The sequence below is a fragment of the Narcine bancroftii genome, chromosome 2, assembly GCF_036971445.1.
Source record: "Narcine bancroftii isolate sNarBan1 chromosome 2, sNarBan1.hap1, whole genome shotgun sequence".
NCBI classification, from domain to species: Eukaryota; Metazoa; Chordata; class Chondrichthyes; order Torpediniformes; family Narcinidae; genus Narcine; species Narcine bancroftii.
In genome coordinates this window covers 227,393,449-227,407,844 of record NC_091470.1, presented here as the reverse complement: position 1 = coordinate 227,407,844, position 14,396 = coordinate 227,393,449, and the positions used below count along the sequence as shown (strand labels likewise).

At 37.4% G+C, this 14,396-nt stretch overlaps 1 protein-coding gene across 6 annotated transcripts in view; it reads left to right on the top strand.

Moving 5' to 3' along the window:
- rnf19a (ring finger protein 19A, RBR E3 ubiquitin protein ligase) overlaps nucleotides 1-14,396 on the top strand; it is an 81,811-nt gene that overhangs the window by 52,758 nt on the left and 14,657 nt on the right. For 5 of the 6 annotated variants that reach the window (XM_069920427.1, XM_069920431.1, XM_069920428.1 and 2 more), the window contains 3 exons: nucleotides 6-150; nucleotides 5,841-6,003; nucleotides 11,560-11,674. In XM_069920427.1, the coding sequence (XP_069776528.1) occupies nucleotides 6-150; nucleotides 5,841-6,003; nucleotides 11,560-11,674 (423 nt within the window). The remainder of the gene's footprint in view (nucleotides 1-5; nucleotides 151-5,840; nucleotides 6,004-11,559; nucleotides 11,675-14,396) is intronic. The other variant, XM_069920433.1, reaches the window with a different exon arrangement.

Below are 14,396 nucleotides of genomic sequence, written 5' to 3'. Positions count from 1 at the left end.
TGTAGCAGATGACATTAAACCTTGTCCACGATGTGCAGCATACATAATAAAAATGAATGATGGAAGCTGTAATCATATGACTTGTGCTGTATGTGGTTGTGAGTTCTGTTGGCTTTGTATGAAAGAAATCTCTGACCTACACTATTTAAGGTAAGCTGTGAACAATTGTACCTTGATGATCTGATTAGAGAATTGTAGATAAGGTTGAATGCAGTGACTTTAACAAGGACATCAAAGGAAACTAAGTTTGACCCAGGTTGTATAGGAGACATTAGAAAAGATGAGTAAAAGCTTTTTAAGGGCCATCTCGTTGGAGGAAAAGGAGACAGTGTTGCAATTCTAGCTTGGAGTCGAGGCTGTTGAAATGACTACGAGTGAAGAAAATCAGGGACAGGCATGAGATCAGAATTGGGTCTAGCAAGATGTGGAGATTTGTAGGTTGGAATGGACTTTGTAATGAGAAGGACAAAGATTATGCTTTTGACCTGTTAACTTGACTGCTAGCCATTTAAGCAAAGGAATGGTGGATGTTGAGGTCTTCATTCAGATTGGGGGAACCAAGTTGCCTTGAGTCTTGAGTTTGCTTAGGTTTTCCAGCTTTAAATTTGTAATGTGTTGTGATGAATATATTTTTTAAAAGTGCTGTAGCAGGATTTTGAGTTAAATTTGAACCCTCAACAGAGCTTGGGGGGGAGGGGGGGGAGTTACTCTGAGAATGACATTTCAGGTCTAAAGAAATCTCTTGGTGCCTGCCACATTGACCACCGCCAGTGGGCTGATATCGCCTCAAACCGTGCATCTTGGCGCCTCACAGTTCGGCGGGCAGCAACCTCCTTTGAAGAAGACCGCAGAGCCCACCTCACTGACAAAAGACAAAGGAGGAAAAACCCAACACCCAACCCCAACCAACCAATTTTCCCTTGCAACCGCTGCAACCGTGTCTGCCTGTCCCGCATCGGACTTGTCAGCCACAAACGAGCCTGCAGCTGATGTGGACATTACCCCTCCATAAATCTTCGTCCACGAAGCCAAGGCAAAGAAGATCACATTCAACAACCTGGCCAAACATTCAGTTAGATTGAAGAATATAAAATTTAGCTGCTTGCATTTTGTAAAAAAAAAAAAATCTGATATTCAGAAGAATCTGAAATCTCAGCACTATAAAATATATATTTTTTAAGACCAGGAGAGTATTCTCCTCAATCCATGAAACTAAAGCTAGTTGTAGATACACAGCAGCCGTTTCCAGATGGACAGATTTGAAATTTAACTTGGAACTGTTTGATCTTTAACTTTTCCTTTGCTAGGTTTTTACCCCAAGCCCTTTTGACTTTCCACAATAAATGGCATACAAATGTAATGTCACTGAAGTTGCTTTACTTAATCAGAACTTTATATTGAAATGAAATTTTGTGCCTTAGAATTTGTGGTTCTGATGACAGATGTTTGCTGTGTTGGTCATGAGCAAGGAATTGAACTGTGGTTTGGTTTGTTGTATACATTAAAGTATGTCAAATGCCAACTTGTTTGATGTATCCTTGTGCAGAAGAAATTGGAAATTTTTTTCTACTCTGCCTTGTAGGAGAGGTAAAAAGTTAGAAAGAACTGTCTAGAAAGAAAGCATTGACCAAGAAACACCGAAGCTAAAGCAAGGAAACATGACACTTGTGTTGTCTCCATTAATCCAAACCAGATTGATGCCAGCACTAACTGATTGGGAGGTCAACTACATTTAAAGTTTCTAAGTCATTTGAATTCAATTTTTTGATGATGGTTCGATTGTTGAATCCTGTCAAATTCTCAGCTTCTTTTGTTGATTTCTAACTCACTGGTCAAAGGGCTTGGAGAAGAACAGGAATGGAAGCTAATGATTTGAGGAATGAAGTAGGAATGTACCACAAGTATTTACAATTTAAGTTCTATGTTGTAATCAGTCTCTGATGAGCGTGAGTCAGATTTTCAAGAGTTTTATAATTACCACATTTTAGCCTGGCAAGAAGCTGTACATCAAGCTCTTATTATTTCACTTGTTAATGCTATTAATATGAGATTTCTCCGTTACTTGATAGGAAAGTGATTGGATTGCTTTGCTTGTCAGCTTTAGATTTAATTCTTAAGATTTCATGATCAGTTGAGTGCTTCCTGAACTTTCTATAAATTTAAAAAGCTTATTCTCCTTGTGGAATAATTGTAATTTCATCTCTGAAATTTGCACAATTTAAGTTGTAGATCTTAAAACAGTACAGCACAGGTACAGAACCTTCAGCCTATGTCTGTGCTGAACGCAATGTCCAACCAAACTAAAAATCTGCTGCTTGCACCTGATAGATATCCCTCTGTCCCCTTCATGTTCATGTGTCTGGCTAGAAACCTCAAATGCCACTGTTGTATCTGCTTCCACCACTTCTACTCGCAGCCAGTTCCAGACACCTACCATTCTCTTTTTTTTTAAACTTTAAGATTTTATAATATGAATAAAATAGATTACATTTAAAAAGAATAAAAGTAAGATAATAAAATTACAGTACCACATCGGTAAACTAAATAAACTAACCCCCCCCTATAATTATTATACAACATTAATAACCTAACTTAAAATTAGTCTAACCCCCCCAAAATAAAGAGTGAAGAGTTAATAAAGTGAACAATATTATATATAAGAAAAAAAAGCCCACTTACAAAAAAAAGATAAAACATAACAAGTAAAGATACTAACAAAAAAAAGTTATCAATACTAAAATATCACACTTAAAAACATATTTAAAGCAAACTTAAATGCATATATTTAACAAACGGAGTCCACTTTAACCTATAAAAAGACATCCAATCCTGAATTGAAAAAGATATCCTTTCCATGGTCAAACAGGATTTCATCTCCAAATGCCACCTATCTAAAGTTAATATATTTCTGTCTTTCCAAGTAAGTGCTATACATTTCTTGGCCACAGCTAAAGCTAAATAGATAAAGGAAATCTGATAATCCTTTAAACCTAAATCAATTAGTGATTGCATATTCTCTAATAAAAATATATCAGGATCTAATACAAGGCAGATATTATATAAACTATTAAGTATAGATTGAATACCTTTCCAAAACTGTTGCAATCGATCACAAAGCCAAACAGTGTGCAAAAAAGTATTAGCCGTCTGATCACAACGAAAACAGCAATCCGACTTACTAAGGCCAAACTTTTTTAGTTTCTCCAGTGTTAAATATAACTGATGTATAAAATTATAATTAATCATCGCTAATCTAGCATTAATCAATTTCCGAATACTATTCTGGCAAATTTCCATCCAGGCTTCTTCAGCTATTGTAAAACCTAAATCTTTTTCCCATTTCAACTTATCTTTATCCCAATCTTTTTTACTTTCTTGTAAAATACAATACAAATCAGATATATATCCCTTTTTTGGTATTGAAAGTACATATTCCTCAAAATTAGAATCAGGCAGTAAGATCATATGACGACCACATATCTGTTTTACAAAAGATCTTAATTGATAATACACAAATACAGAATTTCCTTAGTAATTCATCAAAAGAACAAAAACATCCCTCAGAAAAACAATCAGATAAGTTTTTTATTCCCTTCCTTTCCCATTGTTTCAAGGTGATATTGGAGACTGTCAAAGGAACAAGTTGATTATTATATAATGGCAATCGTCCAGACCATTTATTTTTGAGCCCCAATTTGTTAAGTTTACTTGTCCATAGATTCAATAAATGCTTCAATATTGGTACATCATAAGTTTGTAATAAATTTTTATTCCATCGAAACAAAAACTCATGAGGAAATTTTTCTAAAATAACCGCCATTTCTACCTTAGCCCAACTAGGTGGATCATCCATATTCATTAATGCACTAAGAAATTTAAATTGAGCTGCTTCATAATAATGCTGAAAATTCAGTAATCTTAAACCTCCAAATTGGAAATCCCACATCAACTTTCTCATCGCTACCCTCGGAAATTTTCCCTTCCATAAGAAGTCTCTAATTGCTTTATATAAATCCTTAAAAAAAACTTTTGTTTAAAAAATAAGAAATTGATTGAAACAAATATTGTATTCAAGGAAAGATATTCATTTTTATAGTATTAATCCTCCCTAATAAACCCAAAGGTAAATCCTTCCACCTAATCAAATCTAATTTAATCCTTTTTATTAAAGGAAGATAAGTAATTGAATATAAATCTTGAAATTCCGAATTAACATTAATTCCTAAATATTTAATTTGTGTAGTCCACTTCAAATTGGTAATACTTTTATATATTGAAATAATCATCTTTACAAATTGATAGAATTTCACTTTTGGCCCGATTTACTTTATAACCAGATAATTGACCATAATTTTCTAAACATTCTTGAATTGCTGGTAAAGAAATACCCGGATCCACCAAATATAATAAAACATCATCAGCAAATAAATTAATCTTGTATTCCTCATTCAAAACTCTCATACCTTTAACACTTTCGTTTTGGTGTATTAACTGTGCCAAAGGTTCAATAACTATAGCGAATAAAGCAGGCGACAATGGGCATCCTTGTCTAGTAGACCTTGTTAAATTAAAAGATTCTGAAATCCGCCCATTGACAGCAATTCTAGCCTTCGGACTATTATATAAAGCCTTTATCAATCCAATAAATGAAGAACCAAAACAAAATTTCTCAAGTACTTTCAACAAAAACTTCCATTCCACTCTATCAAAAGCCTTCTCTGCATCCAATGAAACCACTATTGGATAATTCATCTGAGATTTAGATTTGTTTATCAAAGTTATTAAACGCAAAATGTTATCTGACGCATATCTATTTTTTATAAATCCCGTTTGGTCACTATATTATTTTAGGCAAATATTGAGCTAATCGATTAGCCATAACTTTAGCTACAATTTTATAATCTACATTTAACAGCGATATTGGTCTATAAGAAGAAACCTGTAAAGAATCTTTATCTTTTTTTGGTATAACTGTAATTATTGCATTAGAGCAAGACTCAGGTAATTGAAAAGTATTATAAATTTGTTGTAATACATCCTTATAAATAAGAGATCTATCAGCATAAAAAGTTTTATAAAACTCTATAGAAAATCCATCTTCACCAGGTGCCTTTCCATTTGGCATATCTCTTATCGCCATTTCTATTTCATTTTCTGTAAAGGATTTATCTAACTCTTGTCTGTCTTCTTGATTCAATTGTGGCAATTTAATATTTTTCAAAAAAGAATCTATAACATCTTCAGTTACATCTTTACATTCCGAAGTATATAATCTTTTATAGAAATTAAAAAATTCCTCATTAATTTTCTTTAGTCTAAAAGTAATACCCGATTTCTTTCTAATTGCTGGTATAATCCTAGATAATTGTTCCTTTTTTAACTGCCATGACAAAACTTTGAGCTTTCTCACCCCATTCATAAAACACACCTACCATTCTCTACATAAAATATTTTCCTGTCCCTTAAACCTCTTCCCCATCACCTTAAAACGATTGCCTGTCATGTATGATGACTCATCCCAGGGGAAAAGGCAGAATATTTTCCCATATCAATGCCTCTCATGGTTTTGTACTCCTCTGTCGGGTTGCCCCTCAGCACTCCAATCAATTATTTATTTTGTTGAAACAACTTGAAAAATTGATTTTAATTTCTTCTCCCAACCAAACTGCATTTCAACAGTTTGACGTGGTAGTACTTGATTATTCGGAGTACCTGTGTTCCATTGTCTTCTATTAGTGAGAGGTAGGTTTTCAGAAAGCATGTTTATTTTTGAGTGTTTCAAATGAGTGCAGGTTACTTAATTGATTTGTCTTTAGTTTTGTTTTTAACATCTCTTTCAGTCCTTCTGGCTGCACATTTTGGGGGAAGAAACCTTGGAGTCGTAAAAAGAAGATCCTGTGGCAGCTTGGCACATTAGTGGGTGCTCCAGTTGGAATTGCACTCATTGCAGGGATTGCCATTCCAGCTATGATTATTGGGATACCTGTCTATGTTGGCCGCAAGGTACTGATATTTGTATTTTAAAGTGTGACAGTAAGTTTTCTAAATTAACATGTAATGTTAAAGAACATTTTCCTGTTAACAATTAAGTTGCACTAATTTGTGCAGTCTTCTGCATTCCTGAATTTTAAGTATACCAAAAGCAGGATAACTACAAAATGAATGAAGACAGTCCTTCCTGATTATTGACAGTGATCATCCCATACAAAGAGTGGCTTGCTGGGCCATTTAAGATGACACGCTAGCACATCTGGAATAGTACATAGGCTAGACAGGATAAGGAAGGCAAATTTCCTCTTGAGGAAATCCAGTGATCGGGCCATCTGGTAGCTTTGTGGTCATACCTAATGACTCTTTAAATTCCAGATAAATTCCACAGCCATGTTTGGATTTGGACTCTTCTTTGGAATGTTAGTCCAAGCCAGTGGATTAGTTGTCTGGTAACTTAACTGTTGTATCACCACTACAGCTGGTAGCAATAGCCTAAAATTGTGTTATTAAGTGCCGAGGAAATACAAGATTTATCAGGGTGGTATCCTTCTAATCGATTCCTGCAGATACATAGGAGGAATCTATTCATGTCTGGGAATTGAGGGCATGATAGAAATGTCCCTGTGGCCTTTGTGACTGTTTTTAAATGTAGACATACAGCATGGTAACGGGTCATTTCAGCTCACGAGTCCACACTGCCCAATTTACACCCAATTAATCTACACCTCCAGTTTGTTTCAAATGGTGGGAGGAACCCACAGACCCCAAGGGAAAACCCACACAGATATGGGGAAAATGTACAAACTCCTTGCAGACAGCACAGGATTCGAAACCCGGTCCCGATCGCTGGCGCTGTAAAGGCGTTGCGGTAACCACTACACCAACTGGGCCACATGTTTTGAAGGAGTTTGAAAAAGCACCAGGAAAATAGAAGGGAAATCATAATTTCCATTTTGAATCCTTTCTTTAAATATTCAACATTTTTGAAACTTTATCCCATTTCATACTATCTAGCCCCTGCTGTTGATTAGTTGTTATGTAAAATCTTCGAAGAAATTCAATGCTGCAGATGTTAAAACTGCGATAGACAATAGGAGCGGGAGTAGGCCATTTGGCCCGTCGGGCCAGCACCACCATTTTAGATCATGGCTGATCATTACCATCAGTACCCCTTTCCAGCCTTATCCCCATAACCCTTAACTCCGTTACCCACAAGAGTCTTATCTAACTCTCTTTTGAACATAGTCAGCGAATCTGCCTCTACCACCCTCTGTGGCAGAGCATTCCACAGATTCACACTTCTCTGGGTAACAAAATGCTTTCTCATCTCCGTCCTAAAGGGCCTACCCTGTATTCTTAAACTATGCCCTCTAGTCCTCGTCTCCCCCATCATTGGGAACAAGTAATCAGACTTCACCTTGTCTATCCCCCTGATGATTTTGTATACCTCAATCATGTCCCCCCTCATCCTTCTAAACTCCAATGGATACAAGTCCAATTTTTCTAGCCTTGCTGCATATGACAACCCTGCCATCCCTGGAACTAACCTTGTAAATCTGCGCTGCACACCCTCTATAGCTAGTATGTCCTTCCTCAAGTTTGGAGACTAGAACTGGACGCAATACTCCAGGTGGGGTCTCACCAGGGCCCTATATAACTGCAGAAGGGCGTCTCTGTTCCTATACTCCAATCCCCTCTTTATGAAAGCCAACATTCCATTTTCCTTCTTCACAGCTTTCTGAACCTGCATGCTAGCCTTCAGTGACCGGTGAACAAGTACACCCAGATCCATTTGCACTTCCCCACTCCCTAGCTTGTCTCCATTTAAATAATACTCAGCTTTCCTATTACTTCCCCCAAAATGAATAACCTCACATTTGTTCACATTGAAATTCATCTTCCATTTAGCCGCCCACTCCTCCAGCCTGTCCAAGTCCCTCTGCATTTTCCTTACATCCTCCTCACACCCCACACCGCCACCCAGTTTAGTGTCATCTGCAAATTTGCTCATGTTATTTATAATCCCCTCATCCAAATCATTAACATAAATTACAAACAACTGAGGACCCAACACCGATCCCTGAGGCACTCCACTCGTCACATCCTGCCATTCTGAAAAAGACCCATTTACTCCAACCCTTTGTTTCCTATCTCTTAACCAATTTCCTATCCATGTCAGCACCTTACCTCCAATACCATGCTCCCTGATCTTGCCCACTAGACTCCCGTGCGGTACCTTATCAAAGGCCTTCTGGAAGTCCAAATACACCACATCCACTGGCTCTCCCGAGTCCACCTTCTTTGTCACATCCTCAAAAAATTCCAGAAGGTTAGTCAAGCATGACTTACCCTTAAGGAATCCATGCTGACTAGCCCTTATACTATTATTACTGACTGAGTGTTCTGCTATTTCTCCTTTTATGATGGACTCCAATATCTTCCCCACCACTGATGTCAGGCTAACCGGTCTATAATTTCCCGTTTTCTCCCTCCCTCCTTTCTTAAAAAGCGGCACCACATCAGCCACTCTCCAATCCTCAGGGACCTCCCCGGAATCTATGGAACTTTGGAAAATGTCGACCAGTGCCTCCACAATTTCCATAGCCACCTCTTTAAGCACCCTAGGATGCAGCCCATCAGGCCCTGGGGATTTATCAGCCCCCAGTCCCAACAATTTACTCATAACCTCCTGCTTCTGGATCCGGATATCCATTAGATCCCCTACCTCCCCAGTAAAGTTCCCCAAGTCTCTTGGTACCGCATGACCACTACCCCCTAACTGACTATAACCTATATCCTCCTTGGTGAAGACAGTTGCAAAGTATTTGTTAAATTCCTCTGCCATCTCCTTGTTTCCGGTAATAATTTCACCCTTGCCCATTTTCAAAGGGCCAATTTTAGACCGAACCAATTTCTTCCTCTTCACATACTTAAAAAAGCTTTTGCTATCCTCCGCAATATTATCTGCTAATTTCCTCTCGTACTTCATTTTCCCGTCTCTTATGGCTTTCTTAGTTACCCTCTGATGTTCTTTGAAGGTTTCCCAATCCTCTAATTTCCCACTCCGCTTCGCTATCGTATAATTACTCCCTTTGGACTTGATAATGCACTTGATTTCCTTAGTTAGCCAGGGCTGCCATTTGCATCTCCTAGAGCCTTTCCTCCACTTTGGAATAAATTTGTCCTGAATCCTGTGAAAAATGTCCATAAAAACCTGCCATTTTTCCCCAGTTGTCCTCCCAGCTAGTGTATCTTCCCATTTTATTTTGGATAGCTCCTCCCTCATAGCTGCAAAATTCCCTTTATTTAACTGAAGTACAGATGCTTCCGACTTCCTTTCCATTTCCCTTTCTAATTGCAGCTTAATAGTAACCATACCATGGTCACTATTCCCTAATGGCTCCCCTACATCAAGGTCACTTATTAAGTCTGCGTCGCTGCACAGCACCCAGTCCAGAATCGACTTCCCCCTGGTAGGTTCCTCCACTAGCTGTTCCAAGAAAGTATCTCGTAGACATTCTATAAACTCGCTCTCTTGTGTTCCTGCCCCCGTCTGATTATCCCAGTCCACCTTCATGTTGAAGTCCCCCATAACTACCGTATTGCTACCACTTTGACATGCCACTCTTAATTCCTGATTTATACTACTACCGATATCTGAGCTACTTTTCGGAGGCCTGTAAATGACCCCCATTATATTCCTCTTGCTCTTGCAATTTCTTAATTCAATCCAAACAGATTATCTTTTTTATTTTATAAGTTTGCACCCAAGGTTGGTTGATCTCACAATAGGATGTAGGCTCTTCAGTCCATTGAGTCTGCCCCCACCATTTAATCATGAGCTAATCCATTTTTCCCACTCAGCCCCACTGCCTGGCCTTCTCCCCATAACCTTTGATGCCCTGGCTAATCCAAAATCTATCAATCTCTGCCGTTATTGGTGCTTTTCACTGCAAGTAACCACCTTTCAAAATTATGTAATTGTAATGGAACACTTTCCAAGGCTTGAGCAGTTCACTGCAATCAGAAGTGAGATCTGACTTGTAATGTATTATTGAAGATAAAATTTGACCAACACCTCCATTCACTACACCCTGCCTTTTAAAGGAAATGACCTGATGTTCATGTGTATTGCTTCGAGTCGTGCTGAAACTTGGCTTCCTGCACTCAGTTTATTTCATATTTACACCAGGTAGAACATAGAGCAGTGAAAACTGTCATCAATATTTTCATGTGGAGAAAGCAGTATTGTTCATTTTGTAGATGACGATTGGAAAGGAAGTGTGGCAGTGGCAAAATTTAAATGTGCATATTAAATCTATCAATGTAATCTGTCCTGTCTCTGCAAAATAAATCTTAGCAGTAGGGAGAAAAAAAAAGCCTGTAAATGGATCCTACCACTTATGGAGCATTGTATGCAATATCCTGTGACTTTTGATCCAGTTTAATATTTGGTGTGCATTTGTGCTGACGGGTTTTCTTTTGCAATATTCATTTTGCCTTCCAGTTTCTGCCGAAAAACAATTGTTTGGAGTTTAGATGTTTTGTATTAGGACTGATGTTTGTTGTAAGTTGTTGTGAACACTATTTGTAGGTGCTCCAAAGATGTTGATACCATATAATAGAATCTAGATTGGCACAAAAGTAATTAATTTGTTAAAATAGCTATGGTCATTTAAATATTTGGTGTACATTTATTATATCAGTGACATCAAAATGTGGAGAAACTGTTCGTTCATCCCAGTGTTGTGTTAAAACTTAAAATCTTTCATTTTGTAAAATTAATCCAGCTAATTTCCTGTGTTTGGAAATCTCAAATTGAACCAAGATTCCTGCAAATGACAATGTTCACTGATTGTGTCATAGCAGAATTACCCTCCAGTCAAATAAATTGACCTTTTTTTTAATTGGATGCAAGAGAACGAACCAGTGTTATTAGAGCTGCAGTGGTGATTTGTTTTCCACTTTGTTGAAAATAAGGCTGTATAATTTTGGCATTAATTTTTTTTGAATATGACCATTAAAACATTTTTATGAAATTGATGTACCAGTAGCTATTTGAATCCTCTAAATTGGATGGAAAATACAAACATTCCAAATTTAAAAAAGGTACAATTCCAAATGTTGACCTGCTTTCAGATCTGTTTTTTTAAAAAAGTCTTTAGAATTAGTGCATACTAAACCAATTCTGTACACCCTCATTCCTGTGTCCTAAGTGTACATGCAGGCTTTTTACTCTCAACTTCTATTGTGTTTTAGACCCTCCTTAAAGCCTTCTCCAAATATTGCGAGGTTGCGTGGCATCTATTGGATTATGTCTCTGCATGCTTTGTGATCTTGCAGAAATTTTCATGGCTGTTTCTTCCTCATTCTCAAATGTCTTGCTTTTCTGATTTTTTTTTTCCCCTCCCAACGCAACAACTACATTTATAAAGCTCTGAAATATCCCGAGGTATTTTGTAGCAGTATAATTGAACAAAAACAAAGTTCCCCTTTCCATGCTTACACCTTCATATGATTAAAGAAATTTGCTGAACAGCTATTTAAAAAATTTAAAATTTCTTTCAGATACATAATCGATATGAGGGAAAAGACATTTCGAAGCACAAGCGGAACTTGGCAATCACTGGAGGTGTAACTTTGTCAGTCATTGTTTCGCCTGTCGTTGCTGCAGTAACTGTAGGTAAGGAACCAAATAGCTTTTTAACATCCACTATTCTTTTGAATAATTGGATAAAAGCTGAAATAAATTGTAGCTTATAAATAGATTATCCTGGACTAAAAGCACAGACTATAGAAAAAGATGTAATTAAGCATTTGGCTACAGGTTGTATATCTTTAATCCAGCGACCTTGGGAGCTGGCTATTGCGGACCACAAAAATTGACTCCTGGTGAACCCCCTATGTAAACGTATCAAAGGTAGGAACAATCTTAAAACAGGAAATACTGCAACACCTTTACAGCGCCAGCAACCAGGACAGTACAAACTCCTTACAGACAGTGCAGGACTTGAACCCCAGTCCTGATCGCTGGTGCTGTAAAGGTTGAATCTGCTGCGATTGGGATTAAGCTTTGAGTCCTGTGTTTGTACTAATAGTGGCAGATTCAAACGTGCCAGACTATGGGAGTTGTCTGACCAATGAGCACCAGATAAGAGAGGTAAAACCTCTTAAAATTTGCCTGGTTTACAGTTAGAATTTGTGCATTGTATATTTCATTGCTGTTCTTTGTTATTCAGTATTTAAAAGTATTTACTGGTGTACAAGATATTTATTAACTTGTCAAATAATTTTTATTGTTTTATGTGAGACAAGGTTTTGCTTTCCAATACGTACATAGATATGAAACTGTGAGACGAATAAACATGTTATATTTCAAGCTAGGTTTATTTGAATAGTAACTTTTTTAAACAAATCTATTTTTAAGTAGCATTTTCTACCATGGAGGAAAAAGAATCAATTGCAGGGAACTTTACCCTTGATTGAAATTGTTTTTTTTTACACTTTCAAATTGTGAGGTGGAAGGAAACATTTGCACAGAAATGAACATTGTGGATTTTAGGCCTTCTCTGAACACCTTCCTGAGATCCCAGTTTATCTGAGTCATCACACATGGTGATTCTTAAGTAGTGGTTCTCCACCCTTTTTTTGCCCATAGACCACCTGAAATATTCCTTGCCTTGCTACAGACCATGAATAACACTGGTGTTGGGTGGGAGAGGTGGGGGGCTGATGAGCCTTTCCCAGAACTCTGACAGGTTTTTTGGATTTGGTTGGATTTAAATAAAAAAATTTTCACCAGTATGCTACCTGTATCCCACTCTTGATACACTTACTGTAATTTGTTCATTTTATTAATTACTGTAACACTAAACATTATTAAATTAATGGAATATCCTGTATCCAGTCATTAATACTGAGAAACTGGTTATTTAAAAATACTCTTAAAATGTGTGGAGAATTTGCATTGTCTGATTTCTCTGTCAGATAATCCATAACCCAGGAGACTATACAATACTGTTTGCAGGTCAATATAGCAACAGAGTTGTGCATAGCAAGGAACCTTAAATGTTCCAGACTTTTTCATTGCAAAATATTTGCACAAAAATCCAAGGCCTGCTGAACCTTGATTCAGTTTTGAACCATTGGCAATGGTGAGCATAATCTACCCCATTATGTATTATTCAAGAGGCTGAAAATAGGAGATACTCATTAAAAACTATTAAAATTAGAGCCTATCGGGGTGTTTTGGAAGCAGGCTACTGATTTCCTATCCATTGACATTGTTACAATTGAAGAATCTGTGGGTTCTCTCAAATGTCACTCAGGTGATGGTGAGATTATAGGCTAAAGGGTCTGAATAGCAAGCCCAGCCAGCAGTGGCCCAGCCCTGTCCCCAAAAGTGCAGCTCTGAGATCCACATCTCAGTGCTTAGGGTCACACTGCTTGCTCTGGCTGACCCAAGAATAATCCTCGTAAGAACAGCCTCTGCAGAACTAGGAGCACAACACTCCTGTTGTTTATACATCTCTCTCTCTGTGGTGACTATAGGGTTGATTTTGTTAGCTCTCGTTTCTGGGTGTGTATGTGACGTGAGGTATTAGTGCATTTATTGATTCATATCTTTAATCTGCTGATGAATCAAGCAAACATCCATAGACTTCAATGGTAGGCGTTTCTGAGTCCCTTAAAAGCATTCCTTGTTTTTCTGTGATAGAATTTTGACTGAAAACTAGTTGACGTCACTCTTCCTTTTCATTGAATGTCTGCTGGTATTAATATATTTGCCACTTGGGCATTGTATATTCTGAAGGGGCTGACAGAGAGGTTCTTGATGGTTGGGACTTCTGATTTATATTGAAAATAGTTGAGGTGACGATATTGTCATTTGTTCATTCTTTCAGGAATATACTCTCAGTTTTGTAGATGGATTATGACTCCATGGATATTGGCTGACACATGCATGACTCTAATTTTAGGGAGGGATTATTATAGATATTCAAGTAGTATATCTTTCCCTGCAGTTTCCTTTAATATCATGCAGCTAAACAATATGTATTGTTTGTTACCCAAGCAGAAGATGATGCTTTTGCTTTTATTGCATTTGGTTTGATTCAGATTTTAGCATTTTATGTTTAAAATCATTTTTATTGTAATTTTATACCGAATATCATTCAAAGGATCTAATTGTGAATTTAATAGGAGGGGTAATCCTGGGATGAAGCTCTATAGGAATGATCAACACAAAGCCCCATTGACGTGAATACTGAAGTATAATTGTCCAGAGTTCCAGCCACTTAAGTGTACAAGGAGAGTGTGTGTACACCATCTGTCCTTCCAGTGAGAGGACTTGAACTGAGAGGGGAAATTGTGCTGTTACAGTTTTGTACAAATACCCAAGTGCC